Source organism: Olea europaea, chromosome 18 (genome assembly GCF_002742605.1).
Source record: "Olea europaea var. sylvestris chromosome 18, O_europaea_v1, whole genome shotgun sequence".
In the NCBI taxonomy this organism is placed as follows: domain Eukaryota; kingdom Viridiplantae; phylum Streptophyta; class Magnoliopsida; order Lamiales; family Oleaceae; genus Olea; species Olea europaea.
This window is the reverse complement of record NC_036254.1, coordinates 19,900,927-19,921,364: the sequence shown is the minus strand read 5'-3', so window position 1 is coordinate 19,921,364 and position 20,438 is coordinate 19,900,927. Positions and strand designations below refer to the sequence as shown.

At 34.1% G+C, this 20,438-nt stretch overlaps 2 protein-coding genes across 11 annotated transcripts; both read left to right on the top strand.

The window, feature by feature from the left end:
• Nucleotides 1-938: 938 nt before the first annotated feature.
• Nucleotides 939-8,646, top strand: LOC111367705 (CLP protease regulatory subunit CLPX1, mitochondrial-like). Of its 10 annotated transcripts, none has more exons than XM_022988713.1 (16): nt 939-1,879; nt 2,061-2,119; nt 2,411-2,511; nt 2,903-2,982; nt 3,295-3,345; nt 3,988-4,062; nt 4,170-4,247; nt 4,540-4,596; nt 5,068-5,138; nt 5,231-5,330; nt 5,567-5,671; nt 5,877-5,939; nt 6,221-6,343; nt 7,107-7,262; nt 7,341-7,451; nt 7,772-8,646. In XM_022988713.1, the coding sequence occupies exons 1-15, from the start codon at nt 1,346-1,348 to the stop codon at nt 7,437-7,439; spliced, it is 1,752 nt and encodes a 583-aa protein (XP_022844481.1). In that variant the 5' UTR covers nt 939-1,345; the 3' UTR covers nt 7,440-7,451; nt 7,772-8,646. The 10 variants fall into 10 exon arrangements, with proteins under 10 accessions (XP_022844481.1, XP_022844480.1, XP_022844482.1 ...); XM_022988712.1 differs by having other exon boundaries at nt 940-1,879; nt 7,777-8,646; XM_022988714.1 differs by having other exon boundaries at nt 941-1,879; nt 7,371-7,451; nt 7,777-8,646.
• A 1,478-nt stretch (nt 8,647-10,124) lies between these two features.
• On the top strand, nt 10,125-20,315 carry LOC111366839 (E3 ubiquitin-protein ligase SINAT5-like). The gene is made up of 4 exons (XM_022987534.1): nt 10,125-10,253; nt 11,210-11,306; nt 18,651-19,069; nt 19,781-20,315. Exons 1-4 carry the CDS (start codon nt 10,125-10,127, stop codon nt 20,141-20,143), a joined length of 1,008 nt encoding a protein of 335 aa, XP_022843302.1. The 3' UTR covers nt 20,144-20,315.
• Nucleotides 20,316-20,438: the final 123 nt, after the last annotated feature.

Sequence of the window (20,438 nt, the reverse complement as noted above, 5' to 3'; positions counted from 1 at the left end):
GTTTTACAATTGAATGTAGTAATACCTATCATATATGTAGGCCTGATATCTTGCTACATCAGCAGTGTGAAGCTTTTATCCTGCCCAATGGAGGCGGGAGATCAATTTCAATCGTATATGTACTATGCATGAATATGTGTCAATTGGAATAGTTTGAAGTTTTCACTCCATTTGCTCGTTTGAATTGTCATGCGGCTCTATAGTGTGATGTTGTCATCATATTGAGACTAGGTATCAAATCAGTGATTTTTGCAAGATTTCATTACAAATCCTCTAATGATATAAGAGGCTTAAACTTTCCCATTCTTTACTCATTTTTGGTCCTTGGAAGACGAATACAACGTTGTATTTGTGCTGTCATCCTGATTTTTATATGAAACGATGTCATTTCATTGGCGTTGGCTTGGGTGTTTCTCTTTCTCATGTCGTTGTGTTTCATTCTCTCCCCAATTGCGAAAAATTTGTTCTCCTGTGCTCACTGTTTGAAAAATTTTCTTGCCTTCTTGCGTTCTTCCTGCTAATGTGGTTGGAAGTTTGTTATCTTCTTCTGCATTTTACTAATATCACTATTCATAGAGGCTTCAACATAGTACATCTATTGTTTATCATTATTGTATACTCCGATGCGTGTCCAAAATTTGCTTCGTCTATATTGTGAATTCGGGCTTTAATATCCATTTGGATTAGTCGAATCTTATGGCATTAGTTTGTTTGCGAGTGAAATTTCACTATTAAACATTTCGTGGGGTCTTTTTTGTATATAAAAATACATAATTCCCTTTTGAACTTGTGACTGAACAAAATTTTGACAATAAGTTGAATCTTCTATTTCTCGATGTTTGTAAAGCTTTATCTCATCAAGGCGATTGATTGTAAATAAATAACATCTTGTCTAGATATGTTGGCGTGTTTTATTTCATTTTCTTATAGGTAGGCAGGCAGGCATTGGATATTTTGAGTCATCTTTCCTTCCTCAGAACTTCCAAACCAGTTACTGTCACGAAGAAGTCTCCAAAGTCTTTACGACATCGTTTTACTGATATTTTATCTGAGTTTAACCCTTTCCTTTCCTTCCCCCCAAATATTTCCCGGAAAAAATAAATCCTTAAATCTCAGTTTCGTTGAATCCCAAACCCATATTCGAATTATCAATATACTCTAAAAATCCTTTTTTTACACCGTTTTCTTCGCGTTACTGTCTAAATTCTTGGAAAGTTCCTTAAATCTTTAAAATCTTATCGCAATTCACTTAAATTTTCACTTTTTTCCCCAAACTCATCTCTATTATCACTCTAAACGTCAAAAATCCATTTTTTAAAATTAAAATTTATTTTTTTATGCTGCCATGGCTGCTGTTTTAAGGTCGAAATCATCGCGAGATACTGCTTCGTTTGCTTCCTCGCAGCTCAGAAATTACATTCAGAACCATATCCACGCGGGTCGGACTACCCTTTTCCAACGGAGTGCCAGAACGGGACTTGATAATTATTTGAATAATTATAATTTCATCTCAGGCTCTCCCTTTAATTTCACACCATTCAAGCCCATCTCTCTGCGCGGCGAATATGTCGATAGTGGCCGGAGGAATTTTCCGACTTCTTTTAGGATTAAGAGGAAAGTTGACAACTTTAGCTCCCAAGGGGACCCGCCTGAGGTCAGGCAGCCTCCTGGAACGGATGGAACTGTAGTGCGCTCGGAAGTTAAATTTATTCAGATGAGTGAAGGGGCTGGACCAAGTACGGGCTCTGGTGGTGGGTTTGGGTCGGGCTCCAAGGATGAGTGCTGGGTTGGATCCAATTTTGGCCTGAATTTTCCAACTCCTAAAGAAATCTGTAAGGGGCTGGATAAATTTGTGATAGGCCAGGATAGAGCTAAAAAGGTCATCTTTTTCAGTTTAATGATGATTTGGTTGGTTATTTTCGGAGTTTTTAGTTGCGATGAGTTGAAGGATAAACAACTTCTTCTTTTTTTAGATTCTTATGCCTTATATTGAAGGTTTTACTATGTGTTTATCTAAAATGATATTGTCATTGTGGTTAAATTGAATTTACTGATTGCAGGTCCTTTCTGTAGCAGTTTATAATCATTACAAGAGGATATATAATGATTCGGCTCAAAGGTAATAACTTATGACCTTCAGTTTCACATTATTTACACTTCTGCAGTTATCATGCAGTATACCAGGTAGGCTTTGAATAACATTTGATGGAGTTATCAGTTCATATGGACTTCTAACACTTAGCTTCAATTGTACCAAATTATTATCCGAATTTTGAGTTTCGGAAATTACTTTAATGGATCTTGGGTAAATTATTATTGACATATGTTTATATTTGCCTTCATTTTCTGCTGCTACTCTGTTGACCTTGATATGAAAGTGTCTAATGTTAGTGTTATACTTGGAAGTTAGGTCTGCAGGGAGTACAGATAGTGTGAAAGTGGATGGAACTGATAACGAGACAGTAGAACTTGAGAAAAGTAACATTCTACTAATGGGACCAACAGGCTCAGGTGATCTTAATAATATTTCTGTTCTCTTCTCGAGTGTGACGGATTTCACCTCTTGTATATTATACAGTATAATGGCTAAAATTTTTATAGAGTTTTCCAGTGATATGGAGGCATAAAATTTTGAGACGTTATATTGTCTAATAGCGGTTTGGAATAGCTTGATACCATTAGAAATAATTGTACTTGAAATGAAACTCTTCTCATTTTATCATTATTCTGTTTGATATTGGCTTTAATTTTAATATTTTTGGTGGTTTTTTAAGACAACAGATATATGACTTGTCAAAAGGAGGAGTCAGCAGCTGTTATTTATTGATTTTTAAATGTTCTCTCTTTAGTCTTCCAATATTACTTTTTCACTTGTCTTCTTTGAATGTTTCATTAAGGACAGGGAAGACGCTACTTGCCAAAACTTTGGCGCGGCTGGTGAATGTTCCCTTTGTCATTGCCGATGCTACTACACTTACTCAGGCACGTTGTTAATTTATCATTCTATTTGGAGGAGGAGGATGTATTTCTGATTTCCTATGAACTAACTGTAGCATTATGCTGTGCATGTGGCCCTCAATACCCAAATCATAGCATCTCTCCTATTGATTTTCATGACATTATTGTTGCAAATTTATGTGAACAAGGTTTGCTCAGTTTTTCTCTGTACAAGTTAGAGGCACATAATCATCTGACAGTTTGATTATATTTCACCAAGTTTTGTGTTGAGCTTCCTTAAAAAGATGCAAAAATGCATTATTTCTATTCTGATAAAGATGTATATCGTTTTTGCAGGCAGGATATGTTGGGGAAGATGTGGAATCCATTTTATATAAGCTACTTACGGTAAGCTCCATGTAGTTTACTCGATGTAAGTGGAATCAGTGTTTATTGTGACGATCTTTTCCCTGTTAAGTTCCCGTCAGCTGTGTTTTTATTCTCCCCAATTTTCTTTGCTGCTTTATTATTTGGTCATTCATTTTCTGGGTCAGGGGTGATCTTTTGATAAATATTTTTCCTTTTTGCTTGCTTATTATCTGGTCTCCTGCTTCTTGTTTTCTCATTGTCTGTTGGCTTTTCTAAACAACTTTATACCACCGTTTGATATTTTGGATTTTGCTTTCTCATTATCCTATAGAATAAAGGACAAGTTAGGTTCTTAAATTTGCAGGGATCAATTTTGTGGTCTAAATTTTGCCTTTACTGATTATATGTGAAATCTGTATTTGAATTTTTCATATTTTTGCTAACATAGCCTGGTGCATGACAGCGAGGTAAATGTCCAACTCGTAGAAAAAATGAGATGAAAAGTTGATATATTCTCTGTGTGCAGGATTATTTTGTTTAGTCTAAATTTTTCATGGGATAAAATTGCTGCTTCTGTTTTCATGATGACTTCCAGTGTCATAGTAGGATTCTAAGCTATTTAGGCTAATTATATTTTACATATATATTCCAGTTAGTGATTCTGGCCTTATTTCATGTCAGGTTGCTGACTATAATATTGCAGCTGCACAGCAAGGCATAGTTTATATTGACGAAGTTGACAAAATCACGAAAAAGGTTTTCTCAAGCATACTTTCGTAAAGAAAATATATGTCAACACACACACAGAGTGTCTCAAAATCATTTATGTTAATGGTCCAACTCATTCCATTCTGTATCTGCAGTCTGAGAGCCTCAATATCAGTAGAGATGTGTCGGGAGAAGGTGTCCAGCAAGCATTGTTGAAAATGCTCGAGGGGACTGTAAGTGCTTTGCTTCACTTTTACCTTCTTGAAAACTGCAACTTTGCATATTACTATATTTCTATATTTTGTGCCAATCAAAAAATATTGGTCTCCACATTGCCCCATACTTACACATCAATATTAGTTCTGCTGTTCTTCCCATGAGGTTAGTAAGAGTTGTATGAAAATCCAGCAATGGATGTTATGATTTACCAAAATAAAATGTCTAGTGGGGCTACTTGTCTTCATCAACAAATTTTTAGAATTTTTTTCTTCATTGTACATTGATCAGTGAACCGTTCTTTTCCAGGTGGTCAATGTCCCAGAGAAAGGAGCTAGGAAGCATCCTAGGGGTGACAATATTCAGGTATTGGATGATCTGTTCTCACGTCAATGACGGGGATTAGTCACATAATGCTTATTGCTGAAAGCAGCTAGTGCTGATATTGGTGGGGTATGATTTTTAGGGATGATATAAAGAATGGTGAACTTGTACAGTGTGTTTGTGGGATTTTTTATGGTGCGTGTGGGGGTGGGGTTGGGGGTGGGAGTAAACTCAGAGCATTGCATCCCCTTTTCTGTTGACACTGAACTATAGTATCCAGCATCTTTTATGATTCTTTGATCATTTTTAATTAGTTACTTCTTTGATCTACTCATTCTTATCGTTGTTATAGTTTGTCGCATGTATTGGTCTATGTATGTCTGCACGTCCATTCTGCTGTTTCAAGATTAATCTGGATGTTGGCTTCTCATTGACTCCTCATACTTTGTACAAAGCCATACATGGTCTATGCATCCTAATGTTTCATTACATATTGATTTTATGTTTCCGCAGATTGATACAAAAGACATTCTCTTTATATGTGGTGGTGCCTTTATTGATTTGGAAAAAACGATCTCAGAAAGGTACTTATAAATCTAATATTCTAAACTATTCTTTTGTCGAGTTAACTTTGGTATCTATTACAGAATATAAATTACTAAACTTCACTTTTCAGGCGTCATGATTCTTCTATTGGTTTTGGTGCACCTGTACGGGCAAACATAAGGACAGGCCACGTTACAAGTGCTGCTGTGGCATCATCTTTACTAGAAACCGTGAGCCTCATAGCAGCTTAATGTCCTTTCTTGCATGTGTGTGGAGAGCAGTATTTTCATGTACACTGGAGACTAACTGCATGATAGAATAACTTTGGAGTATTTCTGCAAGAGAGTGTGACAAGCTGAAATCATGTTGTTACTAGCATATTTGTGCGTATTCCATTTTTAATAATATGACGATTAACCTCATGAAAGCATAATTGTCACTCTGTTAGAATTATCATGTTTTGCAGGTTGAAAGTAGTGATCTAATTGCATACGGCCTAATACCTGAGTTCGTTGGACGATTTCCCATCCTTGTTAATTTGGAAGCACTTACTGAAGATCAACTTATTCAGGTATCAATTTTATCTGCAAAATCTGTGTTTATTTGCTGTATTCAACAATCAAGTTTTCCTTTAATGCTATTACCTTCTCGACTTGAAGGTTATGATGATAACAATGTTGATTTCCTTGGCCATTGAGAGATGATAACCAGAATAGATATAAAATTTTTCTTATGGCTCGTGCAGCATGAAATATTATTGTTATTTTACTTTACAGGTTTTAATGGAGCCTAAAAACGCTTTAGGGAAGCAGTATAAGAAGATGTTCCAAATGAATGACGTAAGTTTTCACATTCCTCTCTCCGCTGGACTTTGGTTCTATTTAGAGAAAGAATTCATTTAATTTATCTCCCTTCCCATGTTGAGCTCGGGTGTTCTTCTTTTCTTCTTCTTCATTCCCTTCTTCTTCTTTTTTTTTTTTTTTTTTTTTTTGGAGGGGTGGGGTGGATATGTAATTTGGGTAGTTAGGGGAGAGGATTAATGACCTCCAATAGTGTGTCTTTTTATAGTAAAAAGTAATGCATCACATGGATAATTTTCAATAATGGTCTCATTTCTCAGGTGAAGCTTCGTTTCACTGAAGATGCATTGAGATTGATTGCTAGAAAAGCAATAACCAAGAATACAGGAGCTCGGGGTTTGCGATCTATGCTAGAGAATGTTTTGATTGATGCTATGTATGAGGTTTGTATTCCTCTTCGAATTTTATAAAAAGTCAGGAATTTTAGACAATGCCGTCTCTAGAATATTATTTACTGGTTGGACTTAGAGATAAAGGTCACAAACGGATGTCTGGAGCATTTGTCATGCATCTCCATGAACCAGCCGTATCATGTGTCTGAACAGAAATGGGTTATGATTCACAAGAGTTAGGAATTAATTTTTTTGGTTCCATTAGGAATTCTGATCGCCATCTGCTATCTGTCAAACTGTTTTAGTACGATACTCAACACATGTGGCAAGTGGATCAAGCGTGAGGTTAAATCTATTCTAGATAAGCAGGTAAAATTTAAAATAATGTCAAGTAATATATAAGTTGGTAGTTGAATTTTTTTGCAAATGGATGAATTTGGCTTGTAGAGAACCAACTTCAATTTTCTTTTCAGCTTCAGACACGAGGGGAAAAAATAGGATTTATTATTGGTTTGTGAAAATTTACATCTAGTATCGTAATAAATTAATAATTAGTCATTTTTTCGTAACAATGGGAAGGATTAATGATTTGAGAAGCTTACGTATATATGAATGTCATACTATGAAGTTGAGTTCATGTCAAGGAGATCTACTGTGGAAGTCATGATGGAGAATTATAGGGTAACCAGTTTGGCAGTCGAACATCATCTTGCGAGATAATCAAATATTGAGCGCCTCTTTTATTTTATTTTCATCTTCCCTACCCCTCTCGCTTTCTTCCTTTTGATGGTGAATATGAATCTCTCTCTTGCAGATTCCTGATGTTAGAACAGGAGATGATATAATAGATGCTGTTCTAGTAGATATGGAATCCATTGGATCTGAGAAACGTGGTTGCGGGGCTAAAATCCTTTATGGTAAGGGGGCACTGGACCGCTATCTTTCAAAACACAAGTTAAAGGATTCAGAGGTATGGTAATCATGCAAAACTTTGGACATCTCAATATTTTTCCGTATTTCCTGTTTTGTTATAACTCTCTTCCTACAGTATTGCATGGATGTTTATTTTGCGTTACAGGCATCTGCGGATGGGTCTGAAGGAGAATCTGAGGTGGAACCGGAACTTCCTTCAATTGTTGCATTGTAAACTTCCGATGAGGTCCGTGTCTAGTCTCGCTATGTACTATATAAATTAAAACGACAATATTTGCTAAATTTAGAGTCTAGTTGCAGATTTATTGTACTTAATTTTTTTATAGTTCATAGATCCATTGCCAAAATGCCCCCCCCCCCCCCCCACATAAATATCGAAAGTGGACCGTTAATCAATAAATGTTTAACCACTGCTGCATTTTCTTGTGTATGGTTGGTTACTTTGTTTTGAATGTTAGTTGTTCCATGTTGTTAGTGTCATGTTCTAGTCTCTCTCTTGAGAGTGCCAGGTTGATGGATGTGAAATGAATCAAAACGGTACTCTAGCGCAGGTTGTTGATGTTATCAAGAAAGTTTGCCGTTCACTAGCAGACGATGAGTGGCAGCAGCGGCTAGTGGTGGTGGCCGAGCAGGGTTGACGTTTATATTCTGCCATTGGCTGCTGGTAAGGTCGCTAGCAGAAGTCAAGCTGGTGCTTATGTATTGAATAATTGGCTTATTTTAGGGATCAAGTTGTTTGGTCTGGCAAGTGGGGACTAGAATAACCTAGGAAGACTTGGCATGGTCCACAGGACATAATTTGAGGCAGTTGCAACTCTTGACCTTGTAAACATTTTGGCATGGTTATATTCTCTTTGTGGGTCTTCAACTTCTTTAAACGTTTTAGTGGACGTTTGACAAAGCTTTTAAGGGCTTATAAGCTGTGAATCTCAAGAAATGAGTGAATAAAAAGTATGTTTGATGAGATTTAAAAAGAAAAGTTGAGCTTCGCCAAGCATGTTCGAAGGTCAAGCTGTCCTAGTACAATTGCGGCGATAAAAAAATCTTTCCTCTCGAGGTTTCAAGGCGGAATGTTTTCTTATACCCCACAAGGTTGATAGATACATGTCTACAATGTTAAGATGATCGGCTCTAGACAAGCTTTATAGATGACAACTTGTCAAAGGCTATTATGAGTTCAAGATAAGTGGCAATGATAAAATTGTGTTCCAAAATAGGTGGCAACAAAAATGCTAAATGGACAGAGCCTTTGGACACCGCAGCCCCCTGTGATAGGGCATATCCATATTCGAGTTTCATTTTATTAATGTTACACAAGGAATGTGTCTTAAAAGTGCGTGAGTGTTTATCACGTTGTACTAATATAATAGTTACCATGATTTTTTATTTTATTTTTAAATACGTATAACGTTCTTTTTTTTTTTTTTCCTTGCCCTAAAACATGTGGAGTAAATGTGTAATACTATAAGTTCGAATGATTAAGAACTAAGATTAAAGTTTTAAGTTTGAATATTCAAAAAGTACTTCTAGAGAAAGAGAATAAGATTCATGTTTATATTGACGATTTTGATTCTTGAAATGCACTTTATACAAAGCGAGAATTAGATTAATATTTTGATTATTGAATCTGAACATTCTAATTTTCGATTGTTCTTGACTTCATATTATTTTCTTAAATGGATTGTATAGAATTTTGTTTAGCCGAAATTACATTTAGCCATGGTATTTTAATTCCCAATTCAAAAATCAGATTTGAAAGTTATATGTTTAAAAATCATGTAAAAGCCTAAATTTTTAATATTATAAGTTAAATTAATTTACCCTAAACACCCACGCCATCCAACCCAAACCAAATACATCTTTAAAAAATATTTTCAATTGTTTCTTCAATTTCCACTTCCACTAGACCCCACCGCTCCGATGACTCTTCACGGCGCTCGTGTGCATGAAGAAGGGGCATAGCGCCAGCCCGCGTGTCCTTCATACCAGCACCTCACCCATCATTAGTAGCTGCACATGTGCCCATCGCCATTTCTCTCTCTCTCTCTCTCCCCCCCGCCCCCCCCTTTCCCTTCTGTATCCTTTTCTCTGGTTAGTGTGGTGGTGCGGTCGTTTGGGGATTTTCCAAATGGTTGCTAACTTGAGATGCGTCACATTTTTTCGACGGCGACTCGAACGATCTCTCTTTATTCAACATTAATTCTCTTCTCCGGTGACTTCTCTCCAACGCTGCGTGGCACCGTTTTGGGTGGGTGGTTTTCTGATATGTGATTGCGTGATTTCTATGGGTATGGTAATGTTGGAAGAAATGATGGATTTTAGTAGGCGATGGTTGTAGTAGTGCGATTGTTGATTGGAGTTGCAGGTGAAGGTGGTGGGTGGTAGTTGGAGCAAAAAGTTTTTGGGGGTGGCAGCGATGATATGTGTGGTGGTCGGTGATGGCGATGGCCGGAAGAAATAGTGGAATTTAGTAAGTGGCGGTGGTTGGAGTTGTGTGTGGAGGTGGTGGTACGATGTCAACGAGTCGAGTCGAGTCGAGCCAGCTTACAAGTCGAAACTCTTGGCTCGGGCTTGGGTAAAATGTGCTGATTTTTTTTCGAGTCCGAACCGAACCGAGTAAAAGTTCGACCATAAAAATTAGGTTCGACTCGAGCTTTCGGCTCGGGCCTTTTCGAGCCGAACCGGATAGGCTTGCTTTTTATGCCTTTTTTTTAATTTAATAATTAGGCAGCCAGCACTATTAAGGTAGCTTTTTTGGGGGGGGGGGGGGGGTTCTATTTTTATTTATTTATTTTAATAAATAGGCCTGTGTGCCAGCTCGGGCTTGGCCTGTTCTTCCCGGATGGAGCTCGGCCCGAGTCTCGAGTCGAATCGATTTGTGCTTTTTTCGGGTCGAGCCATGGGCGGCTCGATCCGACGAGTCGAAATACCATCTCTAGGTGGTGGTGGAAATGGTTGGTGGTTGTTGGATCAAGCGGTTATGGGGATAGCAGTGGCGATGTGTATGGTGGTAGTGCTATTAGCAATGGTGTGACGACAATTGTCGACGACGGCGGTGAAGATTGTATGAGAGAGAAACCAATAAATTGGTTAATTTGTGATATAAAAAAAAACGTTTGATTGTCACTAAATTTGAAATCGTGACTAGAATTGGGTAAGTTGTGACCAAATAATTTAATAATTTGTAATTGATAAATAACTTGTGATCAAATAATTCAATAATTTGTTACAATGAAATAAGTTGTGACTTCCGAAATTTGTAATTTGTGACTATAATTTTTTTGACTTTGACTATATTTTTTTTTATTGTGATATGTGAATAAATTGTGATCTATAAATTTTTTTATTTGTGAGGGTGAAATAATTTGTAACCTATAAATTTTTATATTTGTGATCGAGAAATCACTCGTGATTAATTCGATAATTTGTGACGAAATTATATAGAATTGTGATCTTAATATCTTTAATTAATAAACTATAATTTTAATTAATTATTTCATAAATAAAATTTAATTAATATCTGATTTTTGAAATTTTAAATCTTGTTTTTTAGTTGAAATGAGTAATACTTAATCTCTTAGAGCCAATTTGAGAGTGATTTTGAGAATTGATTTTTTGACCGTTAAAAGAAAAGTGAAGCCCACTTGTAAGAGAAGAAGTCAAATATGAAGGCTGAAATAGTGAAATGACGGTTAAAAAATCAATTTTTTGGAGGAAAAAATTGCTCCCAAACAGGCCTTATATTCAAATTTTCTAGCTTTTGAGGAGGGATTAACTTGTGATTTTTGACTTGGTACAAAGTGAACGAAGTGCACTTAATCTTAAAATCATATGAGTAAGCATGGTTGACTTTTTTTCGTGGTGTTGTTAGAAAGCAATAAATTTTTTTCATATATATATATATATATATATATGACCAAGTATTTGTGAGGGATTTTTGGTAGTTTAAAAGCACTTACGTTTGTTTTTTGTTGTGGTCCAAAGGTGTGTATTGACAAGATAAATGCTCTGTACGGAAATATTATACAACTAGTTTCGTTGTGGTTCAAATCAATAGATAGATTAGTTGTACAAAATCATTGTACGATTAGTTTAATTCTATTAACAAAGTTGAAATCAACGTTATCTATACCTGTTAATTTATAGTAACAATACCTGATTTGTAGATTTATATGAGATTTAAAGATTATTGATATATTTTTCCAAATTTTTATTTATTATTATTATTGTCTATTTGTTAATTTCCAATTTTTTTTAGGTCAGATCTTGAATTTGCTCTTCAATGATTATTAGTTTGAATTCGCTCATGGCCACTAAAGTGAGTACCCGTGTGAGTAGTAGAGGTACGCGTAAATTGGCCCGAACACCCATGGTCATAAAAAAAATAAATAAATAAAAAAGATCTCCAATGTATTTTTAGAAATGAAATTTAGGGGCCGTTTGAACCCCATTATTTGTAGATTATAATGAGATGAATAATGTTTTTTTTGAAAAATGAGTGGTTGAAAAGTTTTTAATTTATATTTAATATTATTTTATTGAAAATTATGTGGTTAAAAGTAGGAGAGAAAAAAAATTTAATTTAATGTAATGAGAAATAATAAGGTTCAAACGGGGCTTAAGATGAAGCAGCAATAATAATAATTTAAGATGATAAAGAATTATGGTACAATTTCATATCTTTTACGAAAGATCACTTATTAACTAGTCATATTTTAAACAAATAAATTTAAAAAGAATACAATTCATATTAAAAAAAAATTCTGCCACGACAATTAATTTTATAAGAAAAATATGTGAAATTAATAAATTAAGTATTTTCAAGTTTTTCTGCCAAATAATTAATTTAATTTTCACAACACTTTTTTATTGACAACCAAAAAATCAATACCTTTTAATAATCGCTTTTTTTGAAAATTTTTTACTGCTAAAAGCTTTATCAACAACTGTCGTGCCAAACATTCTCAACAAACATAACAACTACTTGAAATAACCTGAATTTATTTTTGGAATCAATGAGTTTTCATTTCATTTTCTGTCTCACATAGTAACACGTAGAGTGTGAGAGGGAGAGGGAGAGTGAGAGGGAGAGGGCAAAATAAAAAAAGGGGCTTTCATTTAAAAAGCCTAGTCAAACAAAACATTAGTTTAAAAAGTCCACAACCTAAGTTCTTTGGGTAAAAGGCCTAAAGATATGGAAAATGAAAAATATAATTTGTAAATGACTAAAATGACCTTACAAACAAAAAAGACAGTGCTACCCTAATTCCCATTTCAATTTCCATTTAACCCTAATTAAATTCTACCTTCCTTCCATTTGCTCTTCAAAATCGGCTATAGAGGTATGTAATTTGTTTCTTTATCATCATCATTTTTCTCTACTTAATGAAACCTTAAACTCTACATTCCATTTTCCTTGAACACTCATTTGGTTGAAGTAAGTAATAAAATCTTGCAATATCATTGTTGGGCATTTGGAGAAGAAGGGGGTGTTGTAATTTTCAATTTTTTGGTTAGTTTCTTTGTCCATTTTTTAAATAATTTCTTCATGTTGTTGTATATATATTTATGATTTTTATTTGAGAACAATGATTTTGAATTAATTTTATCATTAGATTAGAGTTTTGATATGGGTTGCTCTCAAACCCTTTTTCTCATTTCTGATCATCTGTATCAGTTAGAGTAAAATGTAAGTTGCAAAGGCATGTTTGGCTATTCTTTTTATTAACATACATTTAATTTCCGTCTGTACATAACGACTTACATGTCGTTTTCTGCAATCCATAACGACTTACATATCGTTATTAGCACTGTGCACTGTTTGAAATGTGATGAAATTTTTATATTGAATTATAGTTATGGACAACGTGAATATGGTATGGATATCAGTTTGTTTTCCAGTTGAATATGAGTAGTCGATTGAATGTGTTTTAAAATGAAAATATGCAGGGAATGACAAATAAAAACAACTCCTATTCTTGTTGCGAAAATTATTTCTTATATGTAATTATATGATAAAGTCAAAAAGGTGTTGAACATCAATTCACAACTTTTTCGGAATTTAATTGGAAAAATCGAATGATTAAATAATCTATTCACAACTTCAAATTGTTACGAGTACAGTCATAAGATATCGGTGGATTATATGTTTTTATTCCCAAATAAGATGGAATAAATCAATACCTTGAAATAGAAACCAATACCTTGGCTTTGTTGGAGCATACTTTTTTATTATTTCATTTATATTTATAATGGATAATTGATTTGGAATTATTTCCTACAAATTACATAACCATCGTGTGTGTTATCTTGCTCATTTACTTGCTTTCAATATAAAGATTCAGAAACTTGGATGTTTACTTTGTGATTTCGTACTGCAGCTCTCTTGAGGGACATGCTTACTCAACTTTGCTCTAAAAGGAATTGAACATAGCAGGTCAAATATTATGTCAGCCTTTCCCATCCTCGACCCAAAGAAAAATGGGGAACGTAGTTTTTTTTCCTTTTTCTTTAGGTGCTACTGCTGGTGACTTTTTTACATAGAAATAATTGATCCATCATTTTAAGCAATTTATTCCTTTAATTTCATCAAGATGTAGGTCGAAAGTGTGTGTGTGTATATGTGTGTAGGATAAAACTATAATGTAATGGCTGGCTTATATGCTAGGTGAACTTCCTGGTTTATCATCATAATTCATAATCCAAGTTCATAAGTTTGTGACAGTGCTGAGATTATAAATTATCAAAATTATTCAATGGATCCATAAAGACTATATTAATCGACCGTTCATTTTTATTTTTATAATTTTTTTCCAAAACATTCTTGCTTCTTGAAATTCTCGAGTAATAATCGTCTGAGATTAAGGTTGTAATATTTTCCTGACTTGTAACTTTATAATTTTGTGCTTATTCGAAGCACAAGATGATTTATTAAATTTTGTAATCATTGTGCTATTGAAATGTTTTTACACTATTGAAATGCAAACGACGTTCATATAGTTACAATTGATGTAAATGCAATCAATCTAATGACGATATATATTTTCTTCCTTCTGAAACAAAGTGTTTAAGATCGTTGTGGTACAAAAATGTATTAATTTTAATTACGAAATTGAAGTCGTTCTTGAAGCATAAAACGATATAGATGTCGTTCAAATAAAAAAAAGTAGAGTGAATAACATAACGATATTGAAACCGTTCCTGTAATAAAAAACGATTTCTATATCGTTTTAGTATGAAATACACATTGCTTAACTTATTTTGGTAATGACATCAAAGTCGTTATAACTATACATAAACGATATATAAGTCGTTCTAGTACAAAAATGCATTCATTCTAAGAATGATATGGAAGTCGTTTCTGAAAGTCAAAACGATATAGATGTCCTTCCAATAAAAAAGTGCACTGAACAACGTAACAATATTGAAGGCATGACGGATAGTTGTGGATGGTCAAATCTACTTTTAGCTAGAAGGATATAATTATCGTTTTATATGAAAAGAAACGGTATCTATATCGTTATACTTGTAATTTAAATTGAAACGATTTCAAACTATTCAAATTTGTACTAAAACAATATAAATGTCGTTACTTTATTTGTGATTTTATGCATAACGATATCAATATCGTTTTAATACAAATTTGACGACGTTGATATCGTTTTAGTTTAAATCATAACTAAAACTACATGCATATTGTTTCAGTTAAAATAAAACGATACTTATATCGTTTTTGCTAAAAATAATGATTCGACCGTCCACGACCACCGAACATGCATCTAACATATGTAGGATAATCAAAATAGGTAATCAAGTGGGTTCGATCTCCCTTTAAAGAAACTATGAGAACATTTTTGTTCTCATGATTGTATACCATCTTCAAACTATTTCGACAGAAAGTATTTTCGTTTGCTCTTTCCAAATCATTCGAGTGGTATCAACCCACTTGATGACCTCTTTCGATCGTCCTACGTATCCTAAAGGTATGATGGGTGGATGTGAACGGCCGAATCGTTATTTTTATCCAGAACGATATAATTATCGTTTTATATGAAAAGAAACGGTATCTATATCGTTATACTTGTAATTTAAATTGAAACGATTTCAAACTATTCAAATTTGTACTAAAACGATATGAATGTCGTTACTTTATTTATGATTCTGATGCATAACGATATCAATATCGTTTCAATACAATTTTGACGACGTTGATATCGTTTTAGTTTAAATCATAACTAAAACTACACGCATATCGTTTCAGTTAAAATAAAACGATACTTATATCGTTTTTGCTAAAAATAATGATTCGACCGTCCACGACCACCGAACATGCATCTGACATATGTAGGATGATCAAAATAGGTAATCAAGTGGGTTCGATCTCCCTTAAAAGAAACTATGAGAACATTTTTGTTCTCATGATTGTATACCATCTTCAAACTATTCAGACAGAAACTATTTTTGTTTGCTCTTTCCAAATCATTCGAGTGGTATTAACCCACTTGATGACCTCTTTCGATCGTCCTACGTATCCTAAAGGTATGATGGATGGTTGTAGATGGTCGAATCGTTATTTTTATCCAAAACGATATAATTATCGTTTTATATGAAAAGAAACGATATCTACGTCGTTATACTTGTGATTTGAATTGGAACGATTTCAAACTCATCAAATTTGTACTAAAACGATATGAATATCGTTACTTTATTTGTGATTTTGATACATAACGATATCAATATCGTTTCAATACAATTTTGACGACGTTGATATCGTTTTAGTTTAAATCATAACTAAAACTACACACATATCGTTTCAGTTAAAATAAAACGATACTTATATCGTTTTTGCTAAAAATAATGATTCGACCGTCCACGACCACCGAACATGCATCTGACATATGTAGGATGATCAAAATAGGTAATCAAGTGGGTTCGATCTCCCTTTAAAGAAACTATGAGAACATTTTTATTCTCATGATTGTATACCATCTTCAAACTATTTCGACAGAAAGTATTTTCGTTTGCTCTTTCCAAATCATTCGAGTGGTATCAACCCACTTGATGACCTCTTTCGATCGTCCTACGTATGTTGAAGGCATGACGGATGGTTGTGGACGGTCGAATCGTTATTTTTAGCTAGAACGATATAATTATTATTTTATATGAAAAGAAATGATATCTACGCCATTATACTTGTGAATTGAATTGGAACGATTTCAAACTCGTCAAATTTGTACTAAAACGATATGAATGTCACTACTTTATTTGTGATTTTGACACTTAACGATATCATTATTGTTTCAATACAAGTTTGATAATGTTGATATCATTTTAACTTAAATCATAACTAAAACTACGTACATATCGTTTCAGTTAAAATAAAACGACAATTATATCGTTTATGCTAAAAATAACGATTCGACTGTCTATGACCACCAGTCGTGCATCTGGTATATGTAGGATGATAAAAATAGATAATCAAGTGGGTTCAATCTCCCTCAAAAGAAACTATGAGAACATTTTTGTTCTAATGAAAATAAATGATATCTATATCATTATCATTGTGATTTGAATTGGAATGATTTCAAACTTATTAAATTTGTACAATGACGATTTGAATGTCGTTGTCTTATTTTGTGGGTTTGATACATAATGATACTATTATCGTTTCAGTACAATTTTGATAACATTGATATCGCTTTAATTTAAATTTTAACTGAAACGTTAATCATAAAAATGACGATTCGATCGTCCACGATCAATTATATGTAAATTTTAATTATATTTAATATCGTAGTTATAACGTTCTAGTGTAATCACTTCTGAAACGATATGTATGACATTATAGTTATGATTGAATAGGAACGATATCATTGTCGTCGAAAATTGTGAAATGACATAAACGTTGTTTACTTATTCCATAACGTGCGCTTAAACCTGTTAAACAGTGAAGTAATGTGTATTCGATATCGGAACGACATATACATCGTTTTTTGTACTTCAGGAACGAGTTTAATGTCGTTATACAAATCAGTTAAGCAGAGTGTATTTGATACTGAAATGATATCGAAGTCGTTTTATATTTCAGGAACGATTTCAATGTCTTATGCAAATCAGTGAAACAGTGTCAGCAGCTCATTTCTATTCCACATTTTCCAGATATTTAAAACTTTTTTCGCTTTGTTTGATGGGAAAACTTGTGTAGGAAGGACTAGCTTTTGTCTTTCATTAATTATGTAATCCAAATATCTATTGACCAGCCATTAAGATTAGTTTTCTACTTTTCTTTTAGTCGTGTAGTTTATTGATCTTATACTGAATAAAACTAAGGATCGAGTGGATTTAGTAGGAGAATTCATTAGGAGAAACTATCGGTGACAATTAGTTGTAAAAAAACAAAAGAGGAAATGAAACACGACATGACATGAAACATGGAAATGTTATTTCCCAAGAGTAGGACATGAAACTTTGTGGAAACGTTATATAAAAAAATTATTAATTTATATTTATAAATTCATCGTTTAACTTTACAAAACTATTTAATATTAAATAAATAGTAAAAATATTGCAATCATTCTAATATAACTAGAAAAACTGCAATCTTAAAAGTAATTATTCAAAATGAACAACATTCAAACTGAAGATAATTCAAATGTCTTGAATCATTTTCCTTCGAAAATTCTATATGTAGTGAATAATGATGTACTAGCATAATGTGCTACCAAATCTAAGTTGGGAAATAGGGTTGTGGGTTGTTCAAATTTTAAATTGATGGCTTGAATTGGGACAGTGACAGAGAGTTTACGGCATAAATTAATAAAAGTAGTGTAAAATTAGGTTAAGTTAATTTCGTTAAGCTATCTTACTTGAAGCACGTATTAGATTAATTTTGTCAAATTGTAGGACATCTTCAAAACAAAAACACTAGCTTTTTAGTAGTTTCCCTGCAACGAAGGGCGACATAACATGAAGAAAACTTTTCATTAAATGGACATTGTGACATGCTGTCAATCCAATAGAGTTCACAAGTATGACAAGTAATTTTTATTTTTTATTTTTTGTGGAAAACTTACACTAGAATATCTTGACTATTATACTTTTACATGTGAAATGTGGATGATATAATATAATGAGACTCTTCAAAATGAGTTCATGCAAAAATCTTGCTGATGTGCCTTTGAAATATTTCTCACTACGTTATAATCCATTTTACATTTAAATCAGTTTTCAAATGACTGTGAATCTATGATTTATCTTCAAGATATCATTTAACCACTGGTAGCGCAATTTATCAGCAAGGTGACGTGTTGTTTCATTATATAGCATGTAATGAATATACAATCTTAATGAACTTGTTATGGTCTTATCATTTAGCCGTAAATCAAATGTCACCTTTGAGAAACATCTCCAGTCTTTGTAGAATGAGCACATCGGATTGATCATTTAATATTTTTGCAGTGTCACAATGGGCACACACTTTGTTCTACCTGTAAGACGCGGGTGCATAATCGATGTCCTACATGCAGACAAGAGCTTGGGGATATTAGGTGTTTGGCACTAGAGAAGGTTGCAGAGTCGCTTGAGTTGCCCTGCAAGTACTTTTCTTTGGGATGTCCAGAAATATTTCCTTATTACAGCAAACTTAAACATGAGGGAGTTTGCAATTTTAGACCATACAATTGTCCATATGCTGGGTCAGAGTGCTCAGTTACAGGGGACATTCCTTGTCTAATTACCCACTTGCGAGACGACCATAAAGTGGACATGCATACGGGATGTACCTTCAATCATCGCTATGTAAAGTCAAATCCTCGTGAAGTAGAAAATGCCACCTGGATGCTAACGGTAAGTTCACTATATTCTTTTATGTTATTGGGTCACTTAGTTGTAAGAATATTATACTGTGCCTATTTTGTTGTTATTCTCTATTTCATATTATGGGTCAGCAATTGATTATATAAAGTCCTATTATTTGCCATTCATAGAATTCTTGCTCTTCATGCCCCATCCACCCCACCCATTTGTTTTGTGTCGCTTCAACTGTTTTATGAATATTGTTGAACTGCTTGATTTAAAAGTTCAAGTTGTTGGATAAGGTCACATATATACTATTTAAGTAACTCACCACCTCACGTAGCGGTGGGTTTCATTCTTTTTTTTTTCATTAAAGCTTAACACGTGCACAATTTTGTTTTCATTAAACGGGTGATGACTAGACTTGAACGTAGGACCTTTGCCTATGCTTAACCTTGTTGTGTCTTAAAGTACAATTCATGTTCGAGATTTCCAAATATTGAGCTACAAGATTAGGAAAAGAAATTAGGATTATTTTATTTGATGTTTCATTTGACTTGTGATGTTGTATCTCTTAAAAGTAAACCAGGGAACATCATTCTATTTCTTATTTTCCGTTAAATAGTTATGTGACTCCTCGAAATTTCTATAGCCTCAACCATATTAACGAGGAAGAATCGTTATTATGATGTCTAGTAATCTTTATCAAACATGCGCGTGGTGAATGTTTCAGTAATGTTGTTCTTGTTGTTCGTTTATTAGGTATTCCATTGTTTCGGTAAATATTTCTGCCTTCACTTCGAAGCATTCCAGCTTGGCATGGCCCCTGTCTACATGGCATTTCTGCGTTTCATGGGCGACGAGAATGAATCCCGCAACTACAGCTACAGTTTGGAGGTGGGCGCAAATGGCAGGAAACTCATATGGGAAGGTACTCCCCGTAGCATTCGAGATAGCCACCGCAAGGTCCGGGACAGCCATGACGGCCTTATTATACAGCGAAATATGGCACTTTTCTTTTCTGGTGGGGATAGGAAGGAGCTTAAGCTTAGAGTTACTGGGAGAATATGGAAGGAACAGCAAAATCCAGATTCCGGGGTGTGCATACCAAACCTTTGTAGTTGAAGAAGTCGATTTTGAAGCAACTTGTATGGGTTTCCCATGCGTGTCTGCATCATGGTGTGTTGTCTACAAGAGACTCCATGAATGTGTTGTGTTAGCAATATTGTGCTTGATGATGTATCATAGTTTGTTAAAAGCCTTTGATTGCCAAATATTTTAGCAGCTTAAATTATTATTCGAATGTCAATTCGTCCTAGGGTTGGCAACGGTTCGGTTATGGGTCGGTTCGACCAAAATCATAACCGCACCACCAAAATTTTGACCATACCATAACCGCACCATAATCACGTAAATCGGT

Coding starts and splice junctions, on each gene's coding strand:
- LOC111366839 (XM_022987534.1), top strand. CDS start 10,125: ATGGGCGGCTCGATCCGACGAGTCGAAATACCATCTCTAGGTGGTGGT. Junction 10,254..11,209: donor TGGTAGTGCTATTAGCAATG/GTGTGACGACAA, acceptor TGTGGTCCAAAG/GTGTGTATTGACAAGATAAA. Junction 19,070..19,780: donor ATGCCACCTGGATGCTAACG/GTAAGTTCACTA, acceptor TTCGTTTATTAG/GTATTCCATTGTTTCGGTAA.
- LOC111367705 (XM_022988713.1), top strand. CDS start 1,346: ATGGCTGCTGTTTTAAGGTCGAAATCATCGCGAGATACTGCTTCGTTT. Junction 4,597..5,067: donor CTAGGGGTGACAATATTCAG/GTATTGGATGAT, acceptor ATGTTTCCGCAG/ATTGATACAAAAGACATTCT. Junction 6,344..7,106: donor TGATTGATGCTATGTATGAG/GTTTGTATTCCT, acceptor TCTCTCTTGCAG/ATTCCTGATGTTAGAACAGG.